The sequence below is a fragment of the Phoca vitulina genome, unplaced genomic scaffold (genome assembly GCF_004348235.1).
Source record: "Phoca vitulina isolate PV1807 unplaced genomic scaffold, GSC_HSeal_1.0 scaffold28, whole genome shotgun sequence".
Lineage (NCBI taxonomy): Eukaryota > Metazoa > Chordata > Mammalia > Carnivora > Phocidae > Phoca > Phoca vitulina.
The window spans coordinates 3071762-3096313 of record NW_022589731.1 but is presented as its reverse complement, the minus strand read 5'-3'; the positions used below and the strand labels follow the sequence as shown (position 1 = coordinate 3096313).

The window sequence follows — 24552 nt, the reverse complement described above, 5'->3', positions numbered from 1 at the left end:
GTCACAGAAACCATCTGTTTACATCTAAGACGAATAGGACCACCTAAAGTTTTCCAGCCATGAGAATAAATGGGCTTTCCTTCTCTCTCTCTGTGGCAGCTCCCATCCAGGGCATCCCAGTAAAAGGATAAGGTGCCCTGAAGCCAGTCACTAATGTGATGCTGGGCTCTGGACAGAGAGAATCTGCTGCTGAATTATTCACCAGGAATCAAAGTGCTGTCACAATGATGTGGGATGATTTGGAGGTGATGAGGCAGAATTAGGGGCTTGCTAGGACATTCCAAATGAGACGGCTCCGTCAGCACTGATGAAACAAGACTGGGACAGAATGGGCCGATGAATGTACATGCTGCAATAGCTAAGAGGACTATTGACATTCTGTCATAACCATAATGTGCTGATGATGTCTAGAATACTGAGAAGTCAATAGGGCCCGGTAGCAACTGAGAAAGGAAAAGAAACATGGAAGGAGCAAGACGTTTCTTTTGAGGGGGATGAATGAGGATGATCTATTATGGACAACTGTTTGTCATCTTGGAGAAGTAGTAAATTGGGTTGTCCTGTCAAAAGGTGTCCCATGGTCTACCACACAGGAGGGGACTTGCCCTTCCAGGAGGGATTATGTGCCCACAGAGCTCTGTAGAACACAACAATAATAAGCTAAGTGTCTCTTGGAGCATGGTTACTAGAAAATCTGCCCTTCCCTCCACGGTTTTGGTTTGCAAACTTCAGATGCATGAAACCCAGAGACCTGTGTGAATCATGATTCAAATATGAGGCTAAAAAAGCCAAGAGGCTGAAACTCAACATTTGAGTGGTCATATTTTTCTAAAGAATGTCAAACAGGCTTCATGATAGGCCAAAATTATCCAGTCGAAGCACCATTGCAAGTCACCCTTGGATAACTTCAAATAATAAATCAAGCAGGCATCCTTTTTCTGTTCCTCATTCTTCCCTCAATGGAAAATGCTGGGAGAAAAAGTCATCCTGGTTTCACAGTAAGTCCAAAGCAATCATCTTTCTATAGTCAATGGCCCCAAGCTCTCCAGACCTAGGATTCCCCACTTAGAGCAGACTCTCTAGGGCAGAAGCCCTTTATACTGATCTTCCATGTTCACCCGCTACCAGCTCTGCTGGTCCAGGACCAAAAACAGAGCCCTTAGGCCTTTATATCCTTTTATTATGATGCTTCTTTGGAGCTATATATGTATGATGATGGAAGGCATAACTGAAACAAATATTAACCAAAGTCAAACTCTAGGAAATTAGGAATAATTGATCTTTTGCCTAGGACATTGCTTTTCCTAAAGCAGAATTTTGTGAAGGCAGTTAGTTCCACCTTGGACCCCATTATGGGGTAATAATCTTTTGAAAAGAACGCTAGTTGGAAAAGTAAGAGATGAGGATCGATGTCATCCTATAAAAAGAAAGAGATGATGTACCAAATAGAGTTACACTGAAGCCTTGTTAACATGGGTCCATGAGGCCCATGGTGAAGCAATGTTTATAATAAGATTCTTCTGATTCACTCAATGATAAATAAAACCATCCCACTACAGGCTCCAGGGTAGGACAAGCTACCATCTACAAAATTATTCTTTCGAACAAGGAAAACAGGGGCAAAGATGCAGGATATTTTCCAATTTAAAAAAATATATATTTATATTTCTTTATGTGGAAATGAATTTTAATGCAGAATTTTTTATTCCTTTTTTATCACAAGCTAGAATGGGGAGATGAAAGTCTCAGGTAAATATCAATTATCATATCCTTTCTGTAAAGGCACTTTTGTTATATTTTAATCTTTCTCAAACCAAATGTGCCTTGATTTCATGTAGTAGTTTTATTTCCATGAAGACCTATCATTAAGTTGACAAAACCTATTATGAAATTGAGAGTGCATATTTCAATCTATGGCACCTTGGAATCAAGGAAATTTGGCATTGAAGCTGTCCAACACCAGCTACACGTTTTCAAGATAGGAACTATCTTTGAAAACTACTATGTGCAGAAACCAAGACACCCAGTCTCTCATTTGCTATAGAGTTCCTCCATGTGGCTCATAAACATCCATGAGTATTCTGCATATACATTTTCAAAATGAAAGTGATACTTTCATACTCTTAGTTCCTTTTTAATTCCTTGGTCAAATGGATTAGAAGGGAAATCTATTGGATTGGGTAGGAAAAGAAAAATACATTAGGTTTAGTGAATGTGCCTAATAAAATATATTTTGTTTGAGGATTTGAAATGGTATAATTATTTGGTATGTATTCTTGGAAAAAGTCTTTATATTGTATTAGTAGACATATGATGTTCCAAGTTAGTAGATTTAAAAGGATATGTCTTAGTAATATATATGAAGACAGAGGTGATTCCCTGGAGGAGTGGCTAAGGATAGTGCAGGCAGAAAAGTCAGGTGCACATAAAGCAAACACCTATCAGGAGAAGAGAGACAAAAGGTCTTGCCAGCACCGCCTTATGGAAGGCCCAGGGAGGAGTTTGGGAGGGTTGGGTGTGGGTGTTGGACTCAGGTTGTAAATGCAAAGGGACTGCGGCAAGCCTGCAAGCCCCAGGACTTCTTGGTCACTACTGACCTGCTAGATTCTCTTCTGCTGATGTGATGACAGCAGTTGGTGAACTAGGTGCTTATGCATCTCCACTGGCCTCCTCCCCACTTCCACCTGGGAGCCCTGCCCAAAAGGAAGTCTGACCTGAGCTGGAGGGGTTAGAGCTCATCCTCCTGGTTCCTCGGTTGTTCTCCCTGCCCCTTGTTCCTTCAGTGAGCACGGAGCCTGCCTCAAGGGGGGCAAACAGACTACTGCTCCATTGCTTTTGTTATAAGTTCTGTACCTTCAAAGTTTCCTTCTCCTTCTCTACCCGCTGCTGCTCCAGATGGAGCTTCACAAGTGCTGACTCTTTGGCTGAGATTTCTTCTTTCAGCTGATCTACCTGATGGGTCATAATCTTTAATTTTCTCTTCATTTCTGTAATTTCATCCTAATAAAATGAAAGGAGAAATGTTTGAAAGTGAATTAAATAGACATCATCATCTGCATAGAAGTTCAATACATATTCAAGAGCTTTTAAGGGAGGTTCTCTCAAAACAATGGTCTCCTGAACAATTACCACTGGGCTATTCCTTTGTCTCTTGTGCCCATCAAACTCCAAATGCTTTATAGCCTTAACTCTCAAAATATTCTCATGAGATAGACACGAACTATGCATAATGACTATGCCACACACACACAACACACACAACACACATACAACAAATACAACACACATACAAAACACACAACGCATACATACAACACACAACACAAACACGTGCAACACATGTGACGCGCATAACAGCACAGAGCACACGTACAACATACACGACATATACATACAACACATACGACACACAACACAAACAAACACACACAACACACATACAACAAACACACATATACAACAGACGCGCTTTATTCCTCGTTTTACAAGGGAGGAATGGGCCCCACAACAAACATTATAACTAAAAGATCACAAAGGAAAGATCTGCATGCTGCTCCCCTCTGACTCATGGTAGCTATTAGCAGTTTTAAAAATTAGGAACAGGAGAATGGCAATTCTACATAATAATTAAAAGCAGGACCCTGATCTTCACATCCCATCAGGTTGTGTCATTTCCACTTCAAACAACCTGATAGTTCAGCACAAATCCCCACTGATCTTCTCTTTCAGGTGAATTCCATGAGATTTCTCGTTTGCCCTGTTCTAAATTCTGCCATTAGGAAAACAGAAACCGCTTTAAACCCAGAAGTGGGGAGGAGTCAAAACGTAAAAACAAAAGTATATTCTTTACCTGAGCCTCAACCAGATTTTTGCTGTACAGATTCCTGTCTGACCTCACAGCTTCATACAGGTTCTGTTGCTGTTTTAATTTAGTCTCTGATTCAGCGATTTTTTTCCTGTAGTCAAAAATCTGCATTTCACGGATTTTTATGTCTTCCATGTTCATGAGGACCTGGAGAAGAAAGAAGTTTACGAAATGGTTAAAGAGCCAATCTGTGGTTATCAGTTCAGGACAAACAGAGATTTTGATATAAGGGTAGCTGGTAGAAATGTTCACAATCAGAAAATCTCACTGTGGCTATAATCGCTGCAGGACAACAAAGAAATTCAGCCCAGCTGATTAGAGGCAAACATACATTTTATCTATGCTAGAGTTCTGCTCAAGCATGACGGCTTAGCAGTTATTTTGTGAGCACAAGAGGAAAAAAAAGTAAAGAAATTCCTTCAATTCTGAAAACCTCTCCTGAACACCCACCCGCCAAAAGACAAAATGCAAAGGCACAAGTTTAAACAGACCTTCACATGGAGCACTAAGAAAGATAAGAAATAACTTAGCTGTTTGGCCACACTCACAGCTTTGGAAGTTTAACCACGATAAAGAAAAGTGGCCTTTGGACATCGATAGCAATCAAAACGCTGTCTTGCCAATGTCCAACTCACTCCATCAGGGAAACTCAAAGGACTTCATAAAAATGCATTCTATTGTGCACAAAACACTTCTAGGCAAGATGAGATGTGAGAATAACTGCCTGTTTTTTGCAAGTATGAAAAACCAAGGCACAGAATTCCACCATGAGCCGATACTTCTCAACAAGCAATCCATCCCTCTGAAATTACATAATCATGACTCTCAGCTGCAGTGTCCACAGCAATTGATATTTTTAAGGACAAACTGATTTGAAAATTCCTTAAAAAGAAAAACTTTTGCAAGGAAGACTGATGGAATCAATGGAATTATGGTCTGGACAAAAGCTAGAACACACAAGGAGAAAATTCTTCAGAGTTTTGCTGCATCGAAATGGCATTCTCTTAATTAATGGTTTACAGCTGAAGGAGATAAACAGAGCAACGTGACACAGAATAGAAGGCTGGGCACGTCCTTGCGGTAACATGGCCAGGGAAGGTTTCTCTGAAGAAGACGCATTGTATCTAGAACCAAACAGTCACAAAGTACTTAGACCTTTGCTGTGCTCCTATTCATTGTGACTCAAGTGTGGGCTACCTGTGAGCAGCATGTTCCCAAATCCCTGCACTACAGAATCCTTTTTTTCCACCTGTGGAATTAATATCCCAGAAAATACGCTCCAAGAAACCTTGTTCTAAAGTTTCCCCATCAGAGGTAATGATGGCTGGTGTTTAATATATTCATCCTTTATATCTTTAAATAAACACCTTTCAAAGTTTTCTCAGACACATTTAAGGAGGGATGGGATTAAATGTTAGTAAACGCCTTTCCAGCATATATTATTTTGTACCACTTTTTCTTTTCCTATTGGGTCTATTGATTTGATATACTTACTAATAAGTGTTTCCCTTTAGAAGTATTTTAATTTTATTTCTTTATACATATCCCCATGTGCCATAATTTTAAATAAATGCGTCAGTGTGAAATATTTTTTTCTTTTATTTATTTGGACCTTCCTTCTCTCTTCTACCCATATTAGTCCCTCACCGACACATAAAACAGGTTAACAATTTAGTATGTGTTCATCCACATTTTCCTTTGAATTCTACATATTCTATTCAGGTCTTCTAGCATAGTAACAGCTAATATTTCTCAGACACAGTCTATGTACCAGACGTTCTATATGTATTAACTCATTTACTTTTCACAAAAAACCTCTGAGATGTGCATCATTATCACCCTAATTTTACAAAGAAGGAAATTTCAGTCAAAGAAAGTAATATCATCCACAGCTACTCAAAGTAAACATAGAGACATGGGGTTTGTTTGTCTTCCTTTGTCTTGTTTTTTAGGTTTTGTTTTTATTTTTTAGCAAAGTGTGATCTTCTTATAGATGTTTGTATGCACGTTGCTTTTTAATCACTCAATAATACTTTGGGATCATGTGGAGTAGCTCTAATTCGCTCTGTTGAAAGATGGTTTAACACTCCACAGTGTGGCTGAGCCATCATAGACTCAGCTCTTCACCTCTGATGGGTATTAGCTTGGTTTCCACTTTTTCGCCACTCTGAACCCTGCTGCACTAAACATTTTGGTACATGTGTCCTTATGCACTTGTGCATTCACTTCTGTTGGGATGGATTCCCAGGAGTGGAATATCTGGCTCAAAAGACATATATATTTTCAACTTTAATAGATATTGCTAGATTGCTTTCCAAAATGGCTGTACCACTTTACATTTCCATAGCACCAGCAATAGGTTTCTTAATAGAAAACTATCCCTGCCGTTTCAGGATAAACCCTCTTTGGTCATACTGGATGATTTTTTTAATGTACTGTTGAATTTGGTTTGCTAGAATTTCAATTAGGGTTCTGCATACATATTCACAAGTGATCGAAGTCTATAACTTTCTTTCCCGTTCTATTTTAATATCAAGGTTTCTGCTAGTTTCATAAAGTGAACAGAGTACCTTTCTGTTCATCCATTCAATCACTCACCCATTTATTCATTCACTCAATAAACATGTGCGGAGGACTTATCTTTGGCAGGTACTGTAAAAGCATTAGCGATGTAAAGAACAATAAGACACATTCCCTGCCCTCAAGTTCACCTCTAGGGATGACTTCACCACAAAATGGGTAATCAAGGAATACAGAGAACCAGGAAACTGAGACATGTATTGGGTGTCGTGAGGGAATCAAACACTGGAAGGCTAATGGATAGTTTCTTCTGAGAATGGTCCTACACATACTACTAAGCAGTTAATATCTGGGATTTACACAATTTGTGGAAACTACCTCTTCCTTTTTATGCCTCAGCCATCCCAACCAAGGACTCATGTCAGACCCAAGCTCTCTCCCAGGCCTGGAGTCTTTACTAATTATCCCTGCAGAAGGCATGGGTTATATATATCAGCGCAGGAATGCCAATCGGTATTACCCCAAAAAATCAAAGTGCATGAGCAGCACTTTTTCTGAAGTTATATAGCCTGAGAATTATTTGATTCTCAAAAGTTTGAAGAAACTCAGTGCTAAAGTTATTGGGCCCTCTGTGAGTGTTGAAGCGAATTCTCCCTCAGCTTCTTTAGTGGTTTCCCTAGTTACTGATCTTCCTATGATTACTACTTCTCTGTAAGTCAAACCTTGATGTATGTACATATTTTTGAGAGAATTACCTATTCAGCCAATTTTTTAAATTTATGCCACTAGATTTGTACAAAGTATTTTTACATGCTTTTACTGTTTTATTGTTATTAAATGAGATCATCCACTTTGTGTGGAAAGAGAGTGGCCCAAAGTAAGAATAAATACAGACTGTGGGAATGGTTTGGATGATTGGTTGAGGGCCTAGAAAGAACAAAATTAGAAAATCTGAGACAAGGAGGTCTGAAGAAAAGGTAAGTGCATAGGTCTGAAATGAAAAGAAACCCCTTTCCTTTTCCCATCATTTCTTTGATCCATATCTGTAGAATCCTTAAAAAGGAGTAGCAGGCACTCTTTTAAGGTACCACCACCAGTAACTAAAATGTGTAAGTTAGAAATAAATGTAAAACCTAAATAAGATACCCATTACTAGATCTGTTATTTATTTTATTTAAAAAAAAAAAAGGAAAGGCACTATCTTAGACTAAAATTTAGCCTTTCTGTGGACATGATCATCCTCTTTGGGGTCAGTGAAATGAACGGATTGAAAATACTTTGAACAGCATCATCAGCATTCAGAATATCAAGCAGCACATCAGAGAAAAGGAAAAATTTGCTTGTTCAATCACTTCGAGAGATGTTATAACAAGAATCATCCTTTGCACAGACAGAATAATGCTCCAGAGAAAGGATGCTGCCAAGGGCATTTCTGTTGGGAAGCATCCAACTAGCAGGGTCCATCTTTCTGCACACAACAGTGCAGGAAATCACAGGGCACTTGCTTCTGGATTCTTGAAGCTGGGAGTAATAACGACTCATCATGATACCAAGAAGATCAAAGGTATTTTAGTTAAATGACAATGAAAAAAAAATATTGAAACTAAGGGAAAAGACAATTTACAAAGCAATTTAGTTCTAAGTGTCAGAACTCAATTTGTTTCGATGGAAATCATTCAAACCAATGTCAAATCCTGAAAATCCATAAAATGTGTGGGGTGTGAAGTAGGAGCAAAACCTTTAGTCAGCAGAATGGCCCCTGTTGAAAATGGCATCTCAGAGAACGTGGGATGCCAGCTGTGGGGCTGGAGCTTAATTAATTGATTACACTTTAGACACCTCAAACCAACTCACACCCAAATATGAAAAGCTCTGTTACAGCCAGAGACTTGGAGAGCCCAGCCTTTGGAAGCCCACTTCAGACTAGCCCAGAAAATGCTTACAGTGCAGTCTAAGGGTACAGTCCCATTTTATAACCTACTAGCTTTTCTTTTTCTGTTAAAACAATATGCCAATAGAAGTAAGAGTGAGATAAAAATCAATAATGCATGCTGGAATTCTGCAGCGTAGTCAAAACATCACACAGACTAAGGCAGGATAAGAAAGGTCACCGCATTTGGAGCCCTTTAACTTACATCTGATGAAATATCGGTATGATAAACTCCTCCAATAAGTTTTTCTGACTCAATGTCAATGGTTTGAATGCTGACAATCCCTTTACCTACATAATGAAACTGAAAAACTCACGCTCTGGAAAAAAACAAAACAAAACAAAACAAAAAAACCTATGTGGCCGGGCACGTGAGGATTTTAAGTCTTCTCTATTTTTCTTGCTTTCTTATTTTATTCTCTACCTTAAATTTAGAGAGGCATATCTGTGCTTCTGGGGTGTTTTTTAAGATTTTATTTTTTTAAGTAAGCTCTCCACCCAACACAGAGCTCAAATTCACGACTCCGAGATCAAGAGTCACACGCTCTACTGACCGAGCCAGCCAGGCGCCTCTATGTTTCTGTTCTTAATAACTTATTACATTGGGGCTCCCTGCTCAGTGGGGAGCCTCCTTCTCCCTCTCCCTCTGCCTGCCGCTCCCCCTGCTTATGCAATCGCTGTCTTACGCTCTCTCTGTCAAATAAATAAATAAAATCTTTTAAAAAATAATAAATAACATGTTACATTATATTATAAAATGAAGGATATAATCATATCTACCTCAGAGGGCTATTATGAGGATTTAAGTGAGAAAATACATGTATTTGTACCATCATATTAGTACCTAGCAGATCATAATTTAATCATTTAATAAAAAATAGATTATCATAATCGGTTAATATTCTGTCATGTTAAATAATACTAGTACTTAACAAAAATAAATTTGATTTTTCTATGGATCAAATTCTGTTTTGCAGGAAAATAGTAATACCTAGTACACTAATTTTATAACAACACAAAAAGCTTATAATTTGTCTATGAAAGATGCTCTGTATAACCAAAGAAACAGGAGTTTCATTTCATCATGAAGTACCTACTCAGTCAACAATATTTCTTTGATCAACTTTTGCTTTCCTCACTCACTTGCAAGCCCTTGAAAGCACATTGTTATTCCTTTTATGGAAGCTTTGTCTAGGAGAGTTTTGCTTGACACTGTTATAAGCAAAGAAGCAGAGAGCTAAGGAACATGGAGGTAAGGATTCATTATGAAAGAATGTTTTTGACATTTATAAAATGTCTGGAAAGGCAAAGGCCAAAAGTTTAATATTTAGAATGAGAAAGGAGGGGTTCTAAAATAAGCCAAGTGCATAATGTGCAACACGTGCCACAGATTTAATGATTAACCAGGAATGGTTTTAACCGGAATTTACAAAAGTTGAGTAAATACGGTGGACCGCAACTTATAATGCCATTCCTGATGCCTCTCAATTTAACTAAAAGTTAGAGCCCAGCAGAGGAGGAAAGTATGAGGATAAAAAGCGCTGAATCACTCTACTAGATTATCTTATGGTTCTGCAAATATTCACTCCCTCTCCCTGTCCCTACCACTTCCATGGGAAGAGTCTTCCCCTTGCTGTTGGGCGTGGACATGTGACTTGCCACTGCCAATGGGATGTCAGAGGAGAGAGCCAGGAAATGTGCTTGTGTGGTTGCTTTCCTTTTTTTCTCCATGAGAACACCATGCATCCCGGAGGATCAGAAACATGTAGAGCAAAACCAGACCCAACTCACAGCCTCCAGCCAAGTGCAGGCAAGCCTAACCTAGACCACCTGAGTCCCACTCAACTGCAGATGTGTGAGAAGTAAGTGCTGGGGCGCCTGGGTGGCTCAGTTGGTTAAGCGTCTGCCCTCGGCTCAGGTCGTGATCTTGGGGTCCTGGGATCGAGCCCCAGAGTCTCTTTCCCCCTTTTTCTCTCCCTCTCCCCCTCCTCACCATTTGCACTCTCTCTTGCACTTTCTCTCATATAAATAAGTAAAATCTTTAAAAAAAAAAAAAAAAAGTGCTTATTTCTGCATGCCAGTGAGATTTGGTGGTTGTGTATTATGCAGCATTAGTATGGCAAGTGTTGACTGAGACAAGCACATAAAAGCCATCCAATTCTGGCACAGAAAAGGATCTTTCTCGTTTGCAAATGCCAAGTTAAATTAATAAAATGTAATGTAGGGCTTTCAGTATCTAAGATTTCACCTTTCTTTCTCAGGAAGAACCAGAAGGCAAATGTTGACACTGTTTTTGCAGCCCAGAAGGCAGAAGAGACCACGCCGTAAGTCACTCACAGCTAAACTTACTGAGGATAATTCCGATAAGATTGTCCATTATGGCAACATGTTTCAGATGAATTTAAAATGGGGGAAGACCCATAATGACAAATACATTAACGAAGAAGAATTTAACATAAATACCTAAAGTATGTCTTTGAGTGGTTAATTCAGATCTCTAATTACACTTTCCATTCATTCTTTCAAGAAATATTTGGTACCTATTTAGGAAATAATATGAGGAGCTCAAAATCGAATACCAATCCTTCTATGCATAGCGATAAAACTAGGGCAAACCATATAAGTAATTTTGCATTCTGTTTTTATCAGATTCATATTGTGAACACGTACCCCATTTTAAAAAATATTTTTCAAACATGTGATTTTAATGGCACATAATATTGTATCAGATAAGTGTAGCACAATTTATTTTAAAGAATATCCTTTTATAAAACTCTTTGCATTTCTTATTTTTCCATAGATTGAGTTCTTACAAAAGAAATTGCTCGGTTAAAACTTGGAACAAAGTATTCTCACTCCAGAAGTTGATGAAAACATCAGTTTCGTGACATTATCCCCAGCCCCTGATATCAGTTGTCAACTCCCTAGAAATAGAACGCATGAAAGGGAATGTTCTATTTGTGAGAATGAGGTGTGTGTGTGTGTGTGCGTGTGTGTGTGTGTGTGTGTGTGTGTGTGTATGTAGCAGAAAAGAAAGAAATATGGGAGGGGCATATTTCTTATATGTATTAAGGACATGCAGGTCCTTAATAAGAGGTTCACTGCATCAAAAACTAATGATGTATTGTATGGTGACTAACATAACATAATAAAATAAAATTAAAAGAAAAAAAAGAGAAGTCCAGGGGTGCCTGGGTGGCTTAGTTAGTTAAGCATCAGACTCTTGATTTCAGCTCAGGTTATGATCTCAGGGTCGTGAGAATGAGACCTGTGTTGGGCTCTGCAGAGTCAGCTTGAGATTCTCTCTTTCCCTCTCCTTCTGCCCCTCCCCCTGCTCACACATACACTCTCTCTCTCTCTAAAATAAATAAATAAAATCTTTAAAAAAGAAAAAAAAAGGGTGCCTGGGTGGCTCAGTCAGTTAAGCGGCTGCCTTTAGCTCAGATCATGATCCTAGGGTCCTGGGATCAAGCCCCTCATCAGGCTCCCTGCTCGGCAGGAAGCCTGCTTCTCCCTCTCCCTCTGCCTGCCACTCCCCCTGCTTGTGCTTGCTCTCTGTCTCTCTCTCTCTCTCTGTCAAATAAATAAATAAAATATTTTTAAAAAAGAAGTCCAGAGATGACCCAAGTTGCTGTAGCAACTGATAAGAAATAGAAAAATTGCAGTTGATAATTTGTTACGAACTTGTGCTTAAATGATTTAGTGATACATTATATAATCTTGTGAAGTTAAACATTAGAATTATGAAAAACAGGGCCGCCTGGGTGGCTCAGTTGGTTAAGCGACTGCCTTCGGCTCAGGTCATGATCCCGGAGTCCCTGGATCGAGTCCCGCATCGGGCTCCCTGCTCAGCAGGGAGTCTGCTTCTCCCTCTGATCCTAACTCCTCTCATGTGCTCTCTCTCATTCTCTCTCTCTCAAATAAATAAATAAATAAAATCTTTAAAAAAAAAAGAATTATGAAAAACAGTTACCAGCAAAACTTGGTACCTCTACACTTTCACAAGGAAACAGAAAAATAAATAATCCTATATTAAAATCAGTGATAGCATTCTTTTTATCACTCATCATCTATCCATTTGTTTAACAAACACTTTATTGGTGCCTACTATTTACCAGCACACTGGAAATGAAGAAATGAATGAGATAAAATCCTTGTTCCCAAGAGCTCACTGTAAAGTAGGAAAAACAAATGTGCAAAGAAAGTAATTACTCTGCAGGATGATAAGTGCCATTCCAGAGATACCAACAAATCCAAAAGGAGAGAGTCAGAGCAGGCTTGAGCCCAGAGATGAGCATTTGAGCAGAGTATTGAAGGATAAAAGGAGTTTTCCAGGCAGAGAGGGGAAGGAAGGACTTCCCAGGGAGAACAAAGAGCTTGGACTCTGTCCCATAAATCACAGTATACCAACTGCTTTGTCTCGCGTGGGTTACAGGTAAGTACCAAAATACTGACTCCCTCTCCCAGGTGGGATCAAGCAGCTAGCATCCCTAGGTTAGTCCCCTCCAGCCCTGAACAGTTTCCCCCTTATTCCCAAGGGCTATAGACATATTATTTTCTACATGTGCTAAGGATGCAAAAAAAGGTTAGAAAGCACTGGCCCAGGTTACTGAGAAGTGACAGAGGTTTGTAAGGCCAGGAGTGATACCAAGATCACACTGGAATTTTTAACAGTTAACTTTGATAGTGTGATGGCAGCCAGGGGTGGAGAGAGACTGATTATCAGGTAGGTGAAGCAGAAAGTTGCAACAGATGATATGTTCAGATATATTTCCCGTCTCACCAAACAGCGCCTCTCCCTTAGGAGGATTATACTCCTACCCAGGGATGTTGGGCTTGGTCATGTGACTTGCTTTGGCCAAGGGAATATGAGCGGACAAGGCCTGTGCCCTTCCCTCCCCAGCAGAAGCTCTGAGAGCATCACAAGGTCCACCATTACACTGTTTTCGCTCTGAAAGAGGCCAGCACATCCCAACAGAATCAGCTTGGAGTGAAGAGGACACGAAGCAGGGCAGCAGCTGACCCACAAACGCCTTTGATTTGAGCTAAAAATGAATCTTTGTTGCTATAAACCACTGAAATGTGAGGGTTATTTGTTACAGCTGAAGCTGACGGATGCGGAGCCTGATGCGGGGCCTGATGGGCTAGCCCAGGCTGGAGAATACGATTGGAGGATACGAGTTCCCGAACTGACCATTGGTTTTCTGAGAGTCAGGAAATCAATCAACGGTGCTTGTAAGATGATTAAGTCAGAAGAGAAACACACTGCATTCCAATGGCCCTCAATCAGGGCTCTAAGAATCATGGGGTGGGGGTGGGGGGGTCTTTTACAAGGAAGAGGCGTCCAGCCTGGGCTAAAATGAGCATATGCATTCGTGTTCCTCCAAACTTAGGTTCTACAAACATCTGCTCAGCATTTATTTAGTCTAAACGAGAAGAAGCTGATTTCCTAAAGCAAAGCTTGTTTCCCACCTTCTTAATGTTTATAATTCAAATGTTGGCTGTCCTCCTTGTCATCTTCACTGAAATTCCACTCCAAAACAAAACAAAACAAAACAAAACGTAAACACGCAAGAGCACTGGTAAACACTGTAGATTTCACTGAAGAGATGAAAGACAGGCTTACACTGCAGAGCAGATAACATTTTGCCGGGTGGGGGGAGGGGGGGAGTCTCGTTAAACGAGTCTTTTCTCCAAAACCCTCTTCTCAGCCTCATACTTAAAACTTTACTCCATTCCCCAACGCCCCTTCCTGCACCATGAAACCCCCCTCGTGAAACCCCCTGCTCTACACCATCTGGGAACGCACTGAAGACAGCACAGTCCACCCACTGCTGCTTAATGCTGGCAATGTGCTAAGACAACTGGTTAAAGTAGATTTGAAATCCCTGAAGTCGTTCATCAAGACGCTGCCGTGAGCACCCTCCCTCCTCCACGGTTTACAGGAAGTAGAGATCTGGGACTTAGCTACTCAAATGTGTGAATTTCTACCACTGGTGAGGTTTCAGGTTCACAATAGCTGGAAAATAAAATGCCCTTTGAATGTGTGAACATTTACCTGATGCCAGGAGTCACATCTTAATTTGAGGCCATTTAATTAGATGCCTTTCTCCTAACAACTAGTTGGAATCCTCCGTCTGAGGGGACAAGGGTTTCAGGGACAGAGGTGGGGGGTGAGAACAAAGGGTGCAGAGATGGTGATGCTGACAGCACCCCCCACCCCCAACCCAAGCGTCCAACCCAGGGAAACTGCACAGCAGGGTAACAGGGGAGGGGCCTCGAAGGAGAAACGGAGACCCCCGAAGCATTGGCCTTCTCCATTTCACAGTTTGACCCAGATCAGCCCTGGGACAGCTTTTCTTCTATCAACATCATTCCTCTTAAATTCTCATGCAAACCACCAGCTCAAATCTGAAGAAATCCTTTGCCACAGTGTGTGACCATCAGTGTGTGCTTGTACTCCACCCACATCCTCGAGGAGTGACTTTACCTTTTGGGTCAGGTCACTGGCTTCATTGATGTACCGATCTCGCTCCTTTTCCAGCTGAAAGATGATCTTTCTCTGCTTCTGAGCCTCATCCTTGTAGTTCTGGATTTCTTCCTCCAGGTTCCTCTTGGCTTGCTCATGGAGCTTTACCAGGTCTATCTGTTTCTGGGTCGCACTGACCGCCTTAAGCATATTCTAAAAATAAGGACAACAGAGCAGTCACGTTACTCAAAATGTGTGGGGATTTTTGGATAAATTTACCCCCATTTCATCCCTAAAATAATTACATACATTGTTTTTTGGGTGAATAAAGATAATCATATTCTCTACAGCTTATTTAGAGCTTACTATGTTAATTTTGCACAAGGCAAACACGTACATAAGTACACTAAGTGACCACAACATCCCAAGGAAGTGAGCACTATTTTGCTCCCATTTTAAGGGTAAGAAACTGACACTCAGAAGTTAAGGTGCTTGCCTACAAGTTCATACAACAGGGGAGTGGCAGAGCCAGGATTTGGGTCCAGGGCCGGCCAACCCCAAAGGTAAACCCCATCCCAGCTCTGGCCTTGTTCCTGTGAGCTTAGAGCAATTGAACCTAATCACATAACAGGGCTTTGACTACAAAGTAAAATAAAATCAACTCGTTGAAAATGCAAATATCTAGAATTAACATATGATCCAACAATTTCACTCCTGAGTACATACACCCAGAAGAACTGAAAACAGATGTTCAAACCAGAATTTGTACATGAATGTTCACAACAGCACTCGTCCGTCACAAAAGCCAAAAGGGGGAAACAACCCAAATGTCCATCAGTGGACGAAACAGGTCATCAAAATGTGGTATATCCACACAGTGGAATATTCATCAGCCACAAAAAGGAACAAAGTCCCGATACAGGCTACAGCATGGTTGAAACCTGAAAACATTATTCTGAGTGAAAGAGGCCATACATAAGAGGTCACGTATAACGGGATTCCAGTTATATAAATATCCAAAATAGTCAAATCCACAGAGGAAGAAAGCAGTTTCTCTAGGGCTGGGAGAAGTGGGGAATGTGGCGGGGGGGGGGGGGGGGGGGGGAGGGGTTTTGGGGGGGGGGGGGGGGGGGGGGGGGGGGGGGGCGGGAGTAACTGCTTTACAGGTGCAGGGGTTCCATTTGGAGTGATGAGAATGTTCTGTAGCTAGAGCGCCGTGATAGGTGCACGACACCCGGAATGTACTCAAGGGCACTCACAGTAAATTCTGTCTTTTGTGTATCTTACCACAATAACACAACAACTAACCCAGTTTCTTAAAAAATGCAGATGCCTGTGTCCCAACGCCAGAGATTCCGATTCAGTGGATCTGGGAGGGGACACGCGGGCCAACATTCTTTTTTTAACACTGCACGAGTGATTTCGGCTGCTGCAATGGAAATTCCTAGGACTGGCTGCCCAAGAAGCCAGGTTGTGCCCCAAAAACGAGGAGTCAATAGTTGTTGCAGCTGAGCTCATGCAAGAGGGTTCACATCTCCGGCCATAGGGGAACGGACCAGGGACTTTTGAAATAGGGCCTTTAGCTTTCTGCAATTCAATAGAGGACATAAACTTGGGAGCTATTGGTGATAGCCATTTTTTTGCCAAACAGACTGGGAAACAGGGAGGCATTCTTCCCCAAAAGAGAGGAACGAAAGCAAAAACTCAGCAGGAAATCCAGTGATGGCAGAAATCCAGTGGCTTTCTGTGTGTCCCAAGAATGTCAGGTCAGCTTCCTATCAGTTCCCGAGGCCCAGCTGTATCCTTGGGTCCCACAAGGCACCTGGTGGTCCCTTCCCAAATCTCTAAGCAGTACGGACCTGCAGCCAGGTCCGAAAACCACTAGAATATAAACACACTACACCTCAGTTGGGTGATGATGCAGAAAAAAGAAAAGGTCAACTTGACTTTCAAGCATTGAATTAAACATTCACTCTATAAAAGATAAAGCCACTTTAACATGACACTGAAAAACGAAAATATATTAACACTGCTGCCTGGCAAAAACATGTCACTCATTCATTCAATGAAAGGGGCATTTCAAATCAGTGGGGAAAGAATGCATTATTAGTAAAGGTTGCAGAGGGTTGGGTGCTGTGCGAGGCTCTAAGGAAGGATGCACACTGGGCAGAAAGGAAAAAAAAAGTATACCCTGCCTTGGAAGAGGAACTGACGTTAGTCAAATCAAACAAATAAATGTGAAATTAATGTTGTGCTACATGTCCTATTGTGGCAGAAGATCTATTGGTTGTCTATCAGTATACATAAAATATAAATGGGTTAAATGCATGTCTTAAAAACACGTTTAAAAATCTAAATCTAGGGGCGCCTTGGTGGCTCAGTCATTAAGCGTCTGCCTTCGGCTCAGGTCATGATCCCAGGGTCCTGGGATCGAGCCCCGCATCGGGCTCCCTGCTCCGCGGAAAGCCTGCTTCTCCCTCTCCCACTCCTCCTGCTTGTGTTCCCTCTCTCGCTGTCTCTCTCTCTGTCAAATAAATAAATAAAATCTTAAAAAAAAATCTAAATCCAACAACATTGTTTGAATGTGCAAATTTATTGAATAAAGGAACAGTTTCCAGGATCATCCAAAAAACAACGATTTTCTAAGGAGCGCTCAGCATGTAAAGGTAGGTAAACTCCTATTTCCTGAGATCCCTTAAATAGTCTTCTTTAAGCTTCCAGAGTGGTCTATTTTGTCAATATTTGTTCAATTCTGGGAAGCCAAAAGAAATAATGAAAGTTGGAGTAAAAAAAATATAAGCTGTTCCTACTTGATGAGATGACTGTCTGGGCCTAAAGCCATACACTGCTCTGGAAGCAGCCTCCCCACTCTCCACCTGGCCCTTTGATTTTTCCTCCCTGGAGGAAATCCCTGAGCAGGAAAGTTTACCCTAAATCCTTGGAACTAGTTAACCTCCTAAGAGTGACTGTCAACGGAAGGAATCCTCTAAACTGGTTTGGAGAGGAAAGGGGTAGGGGTAGGTGTCCTCCCTTGATTGGAAGCTTTCTAGGCCTCAAGCTCCTGCAACCCCTCCCTCAGCCTTGGACCAGACTGAGCTCAAAGACTAGGAGATATAAAGGCTGAAAACAAAAACAAAAACCTACAACAGTCCCCAAAAGATGGCGGGAAGTTTTATGGCATCAACTGGCCTTTCTTATACCAAACTCCTCGAAGCTAAAATTGTATTAGCATTCATTTGTATCTTCTGGATTAGCAAAAGTTGCAGATTATAGATATTAAATTCAGAAATTTTGATCAACCGCTTAGGATACCAAATAACACACCAGCAAGAGAATCAGAATCCACAAAACGCTCTTAAATCTCCTGTTCGTTTATATGATAATTCCCCAAAGTCCCTTCTTGCTCACAAGTGATAATGCAGTTTCAGTTCTCAGCCCGCGGATGGTGGACTGCGCCCGGCAGCTTGGAAGAAAACTGACCACGATGATTTATTTCTGATCTACTTTTGTTCGCTTCAGAGTTTTCTTTCCCCAGCACAACGGGTTAGAGGCAGATATCATAGCGTTAGAGAAAGACATTTATTTCCCAGGGCTATGGGAACACACTCACCTTATTTAATATGTCCCTTTCTCTCAGAAGCTCATCCATTGCTTTCTTATCAAGTTCTGCTTGTTTCTTTGAAGCCTCCACCTCTAAATGGCCAAGGAGAAGAAGAAGAAATATGGAGCCGACCCAAGAAAGAATCTGCCAAGGCCAAAGCCAATGCGACACAGAAACGGCTTTACACATTTATCTGCAGCTATAAAACTCCTATTTATTGAGTGTTCCATGATCTATATATTATCTATTATAACTCAGTGAAGGAGGTCTCCTGTCCCACTGAACACATGGAAACTGAGTCTCAGCAGGATTAAGCCACATGCCACCCATCTGCGACCGAGAGGTGACAGGGCTGAGGCTGGGAGCATGGTTTCTCTGACTCCAAAAGTCCTTGCTCTTTTTAAATCTTTTTAATTATACAAGTAATTAGGAAGACAGAAACAAATGAGACATCCAAATGAACAAAAGGGAAAAAAATTCAAGTCAAGCAGAATCTACTTAGGATTTTGATAGGTCTCTTTCCAGACTTTTTCCTATGCAAATATGTGTGTGTATAAAAATACAGATATACACACATTCCTATATATATACACAAAAGTGAATTATACAACACATACTATTTTGTAGCTTGCTTTTATAATTAACTAACATAAAATAAATGCCTCTCTATATTATAAATAGGCATCTACAACAGAATTTTAATGGCTCTGTGATATTTCACTATACGAAAATGCATAATTTATTTCACCAATCCCCCACCTTAACATTTAAATTGCTTCCACTTTACTTATTTATTTGCAATTATAAGCCATATATCTGTGAAAGTTCTTATTCATTTGTTACTCTAGAATAGGAAGTCCTGGATCGAAGGCGATTAAAAAAAAAAAAAAAAGGCATTTCTCTCCTACTGTCAAATTTTGCTCCAGAAAACTGATAGCAGTTTAAATCCACACCCAAACCACCACTGGGTATCATGCTCTTTGATCTCTTTGACAATCCAATAGATTATTAAAACCCTATGTCTGTATTTAGTTTACATCTCTTTGATTAGTAGTAAAGTTGACTACTTTTTCATGTTTAATCACCATTTACTTGTATTTCTGTTTTTAAAATTGCCCACACTTGCCCTATGCCCATTTTTCTCATGAATTGTTTATCCTTTTTGTGGATTTGTAAGAACTCTTTATATATAACAAAAATACTAACTCTTTGGCAATATTTTGGTCAATTTGCCTTTATATAGAGAAACTTTGATACAGTAAAAAAAAAAAAAAACAACCCTCAGCTTTTATTTCATTAAATCTTCTAGATCTTGGCTTTCTGGTTTCCACATCTGGTATTAACTTTTTTTTCCCAAAAAATAACTTATTGTCATGCTACCATCTTCTCAACAATCCATACTGCACGCTGGTGTGAAATAACACCTTGATCTTGATGATAACCTTGGGTCTTTTTGTGCCTTTTCCAATCTCTTCCATTGATCTGTTTTATCAGGCATTTACACTACATTCTTTGATTACTGAAGCTTTATAATATTAAACACCTAGTAAAGCAAGTGCTCCCTCATCACTCCTCTTTTCCAGAATTTTATGGCCATTGTCACCTGTCTATTCTTCTGGACGAACTCTAGAATCAGTTCTCAAGTCCCAACAATATAACTTACTGAAATTTTTATTGGAAATATTAAATGTATAGATTAATTTAGGCAGATTTATATCCTTATCATATTGTGCTTTCTCCTCCAGGAACTTTGTATATCTATTTTTCAAGTCTTCTTACTTTATACCCCTCAATAGAATTCTGTAGCATGTTTTATATACATGTCTTGCAGATATCCTGGTAACTTTATTTATAGATATCTTATTACTTTAGTTGCTACTGTGAAAAGGGGTTTTTCCATCATATATTCTAACCAATTCTTTGTACGAGAGGAAGCTATCGATGTGTATATATTTATTTTATAACCTGTCACCCCAGTGAACTCTCATTAGTTCTGGTAGTTTATTGTTAGTTCCTTGGGTTTTGTGATAGCAAATCATAACACATGGAGGACTTGTGCTCCTAACTATTATGTCCAATGCCACTCTTTGATCAGGCACATCAAAAGGAAGAGGTCCCTAAGAAGAAATAATGATGTTAACGAGATCTATAAAATAACCAGAGGAGAGAGCATGATGAATTCTGTAAACATGATTTAAGAATGAAGAATTAGTCCAACACTGAATGAATAATTTTTTTCAGAACTATTGCAAGCAAAAATACAGAAATTTAAATGTGGGAGTGTTTTGAAATTCACTAAACCAGTTACAAAATATGATCTAGTAATTCCGTTTTTCTTCCTGTCACTGAAGACATTAGATTGTAAACTCATGCAAGACTGTAAGCATTCTGAGGGCAGGGACCTCCATGCACCCAAAGCCAACCTTAGTGCCTGCACATAGTAGGTACTCAGTCTATTGAAGGAATGGAGAAATTCTCAAGCCACAACTGTACCTCAACAAAAGATTATTTCCTGATGTCTTAGAGGGAAAAATATCTGCACTGTTCAAAGGCTTACACAACACACACAGTTGACCATTGAACAACATGGAAGTTAGGGATGCCAATCCCCCACGAAGTTGAAATCCACATATAACTCTGACTCCCCCAAAACTTAACTACCAATAGCCTACTGTTGACCAGAAGCTTTACTGATAACAGAAACAATCAACTAACACATCTTCTGTATGTTATATGTATTCTACACTATATTCTTACAATAAAGTAAGCTAGAGAAAAGAAAATGGTATTAAGAAAATCATAAAGAAGAGAAAATACATTTATCTGTACTGTATTTATCGAAAAAAATCCACATATAAGTGGACCCACACAGTTCAAACACATGTTGTGCAGGGCCAACTGGATTTCTGATAACCTTACCTAGAGATTTAGGTTTTACCTAACTTTTAGTGAGGCGATGTATGTTTTTATGCTGTTACGTATGTTGCCTCATTCGGTGACCTACAACTCACAGTAGCGCACGTAAGGTCGACAACCTGTTCCTGCCTCACATACTCTGGTGTAGTTAAATTCAAACCCGGATCCTCCGTCTCTGAGTCCGGAGCTGTTTCTGCCACACCAAATTTGACTAGTAAATCCTATTTTCAATTCTATTCTTTTTCAGAATGAGATGGCATTCTATCTTACTACTTATATAAATAGTAATAAGCCTGGATAATAATAGATGCCATTTAGTAAGCATTTACTCTGTGTTAGGTTCTAGCCACAATGTGTATTAGCTCATCTCCTCCCGCAACAGTAAATACAGTGAAGGCGGGATCCGAACCCAGGTAGACATGACTCCCTAGTTTGTATCCTTAATGGTTTTTCTGTGCTATAATGGCCTTCCATGGCACTTAAATTTTTCCTCCACAGGGCAATGTGATAGCTGGTAAAACAAGTGTCCACCACATGGTAAAGGACTAACAGAGAAAAGAATTTAGGAGCCTTTTATTTTTGCCCCACTGATTCTTGTCCCAAATACTGCTAGTGGGGGACGTTCATTTTAGTTTATACCCTATCTTCCATGAGAAAAGGGACTAAAGCAGAAGGTCATGTAGAACCAAGACCTAAGAGTACATATGTTATTTAGTCCAGTGACAAGTATGGAGCAATACTTTTGGCTGGATTTAAATTGTGCCAATATAGTCTGTTGAAGAATTTTTTAAGGTAAGAAAGTTTAAGATATTCAAAATGATGTCCCCTACATATTGGCTGCTTACCAGCTTGAAAGTTGTTTTACTGATTACATTTGGCATGGTTTGTGTTTGTACGCACAGAGCCCTGGGTTACCAAATGACATTAGTCATCAATGAAATGTTTACAAAGGAATAAAACAAAGTGCAAAATGGTTCCTGGTTTACCTCTCTCTAATCCCAAGATCTGATTTTTTAGAGTTTCCTTGTTCTGTTCCACTTCTGACTTTTGATCCTCAATCTGGTGCAATTTCTTATGGATTTGTTCTCTGATTTTGTTGAGCTTCCCAATGTCAAGCCGCATCTGATGGACTTCTTCCTCTTTGGCCTGTAATTAATGAGACAGCATTAACCAGGGACACTCAGTAAATAAAGGACCAATGACTTCATGATGGTAAACTCAGAACCAATAAAAGGAAATTGTTCCTGTGTCAGTCCAAAGTTGTTCTATGGGTTAAACAAAAACACACACTGTTTGGTTTTGAGAGAAATTGAAAAACTAGTCTCTGAATAAAACATGTGGCTATGTAAGCTAAAAAATAATGAAAAGACTGATTAAACCTGATGTCTCAAGGTACCACTGAATTGTTGAATCAAACAGGATAAGAATGCTGAGTCGTATGTATCATAAATGTGTGAATTTTGTGTACAAATGCTGTATTCGATGGGCAATTTTTATGGACTCACGGAGTGATCTCTCTCAAAAGATTATTAACATGCTATAATATATTCAAATACTCTTGTGAACCCACGTGGCCACTTTAGTGTAATAACAAACACTAGAGAAAGGGCCCTCCCGCCTCAGAGGATGTTAGTCAGTGAGTGTACATACAGATACATGGACAGCGCAACATGAATAGGCAAGTCTACATAAAGGCAAAAAGTACTAAAATAATAACTCTAGAAAAAGAAAACACCAGATTTTTGTCAATGGACTTCAAGGTTTGTGAATTTTTTTAAATTTAAATTAAATTCATTTTTTTTTTAATTTGTCATTCTTAGAAATTACCGGAAAAGCAACCAGTGATTCTTCCGCAAATCAACATTAACAATTATCCCCAGCTCTTGACAAGGAAGAAACTGCACTGAGCTGGGCATGTTATTCTCGGATTATTGCTAGAAGTAGAATCCCGTAGGTTCAGAATCTGATAACAAAAATACTACATCTTTCAAGGTGCCCCATTCATGTTATCAAAGAAGAGAATTAATGGCGTAAGCATTTTTACCTTAATTTCACCTTAGGGGCTAATACATTATTTTGCCTTAAAGTAGCCATTTCATTTCTGCTTCAATTTACAGCTTTCTCATAAAGAATGGTTTCAAGTCAAACCATCCAGGACTGCTTTAAATGCTCCTCCGCCTCAGATTTACATGAGCCAAATTAGCTGAACTAAGGCCCTTTCCAATTAGAACACTAGAATGTTCTAACTCAGTAGTTCTTAATCCAGACCCTGTGGTTAGACTTCAGAAAAATCCTGGAAACCTGAGACTGCATTCAAAATAAGATGCAAGATGTGTACGTAAGTGTGTGTGTGTGTGTGTGTGTGTGTGTACATGTTGTCATCAGACTGTCAAAAGGGCCTATGATGCAAAAACTGTTGTAATTCACTGATCAAATCCATGTATCATTCTTGATCAGTCACTCATTTTGTGCCTAGTATCCTAAACGTAACCAGAGAAGGGTTTATGGATTTTTTCAGAATTCGTGATAAACACAAAGCTGCTCTGTTAAGCAGGTAGGTATACAATATGTACCCAAGTATACAACTTTTATCCAAACATAATTTGCAAGCATTCTTCACTGAGGACCGGGAGAAGAATGGAAAGACTGTCTTGCAATTTACAGTGGACAGAAGTAAAAGTCATGGTTCTACAATCCTGGAAGTAGATACCCAGTAGTACCAATCCATCCCCGACCCCTCCCATTCCACCTTCTCCAGACAAGTCGTAAAATATAATCTGACTTCTTTGCTACTCGCTCACGTAAATGGTTTAGCTAGTAAGTAGTTACTTCCAAGGCTAAGTTAATAGAGATGAGCATCGGAGCCGGCTTTCAAAACCATCCACACAACCATATGATCAATATTCAGGTTTGTGGTCTTAGAAGAATGCAAGTCATCAAAGTATCTCCTTCTAGGAAGAAAGCCATCACTGAAGGCTTGCGCCTGCCTCTGACATATCAAGGCTAATACAGGTTACCCAACCAAGGGCTCCAGCCACAAAGGCAAACCTAAATTAATAGGGAATGAAGGAGGGGGTGCTAGGGAATAGATAGGTCACTTGGTGTTTACTTTGAGCTCCAAAGACTTCTGCTGGTTTTCCTGGGATAGCTGCTCACAAACCAGACTGTGTTGTTCGTTCTCTTGCTGAAGTTTTGAATTTCTCATCTGAAACTGCTCCAGCTCCTTTGCTGCTCTTTCATTCAAGATCTGA

General features: G+C 39.9%; 1 protein-coding gene across 1 annotated transcript in view; it reads right to left on the bottom strand.

Moving 5' to 3' along the window:
- CFAP58 (cilia and flagella associated protein 58) overlaps nt 1-24552 on the bottom strand; it is an 89975-nt gene that overhangs the window by 52016 nt on the left and 13407 nt on the right. The window contains exons 6-11 of the mRNA XM_032423374.1: nt 24411-24548; nt 22288-22447; nt 18395-18477; nt 14806-14997; nt 3851-4012; nt 2854-3000 (exon numbers count right to left, since the gene is read on the bottom strand). Coding sequence (XP_032279265.1) covers nt 2854-3000; nt 3851-4012; nt 14806-14997; nt 18395-18477; nt 22288-22447; nt 24411-24548 — 882 coding nt within the window. The remainder of the gene's footprint in view (nt 1-2853; nt 3001-3850; nt 4013-14805; nt 14998-18394; nt 18478-22287; nt 22448-24410; nt 24549-24552) is intronic.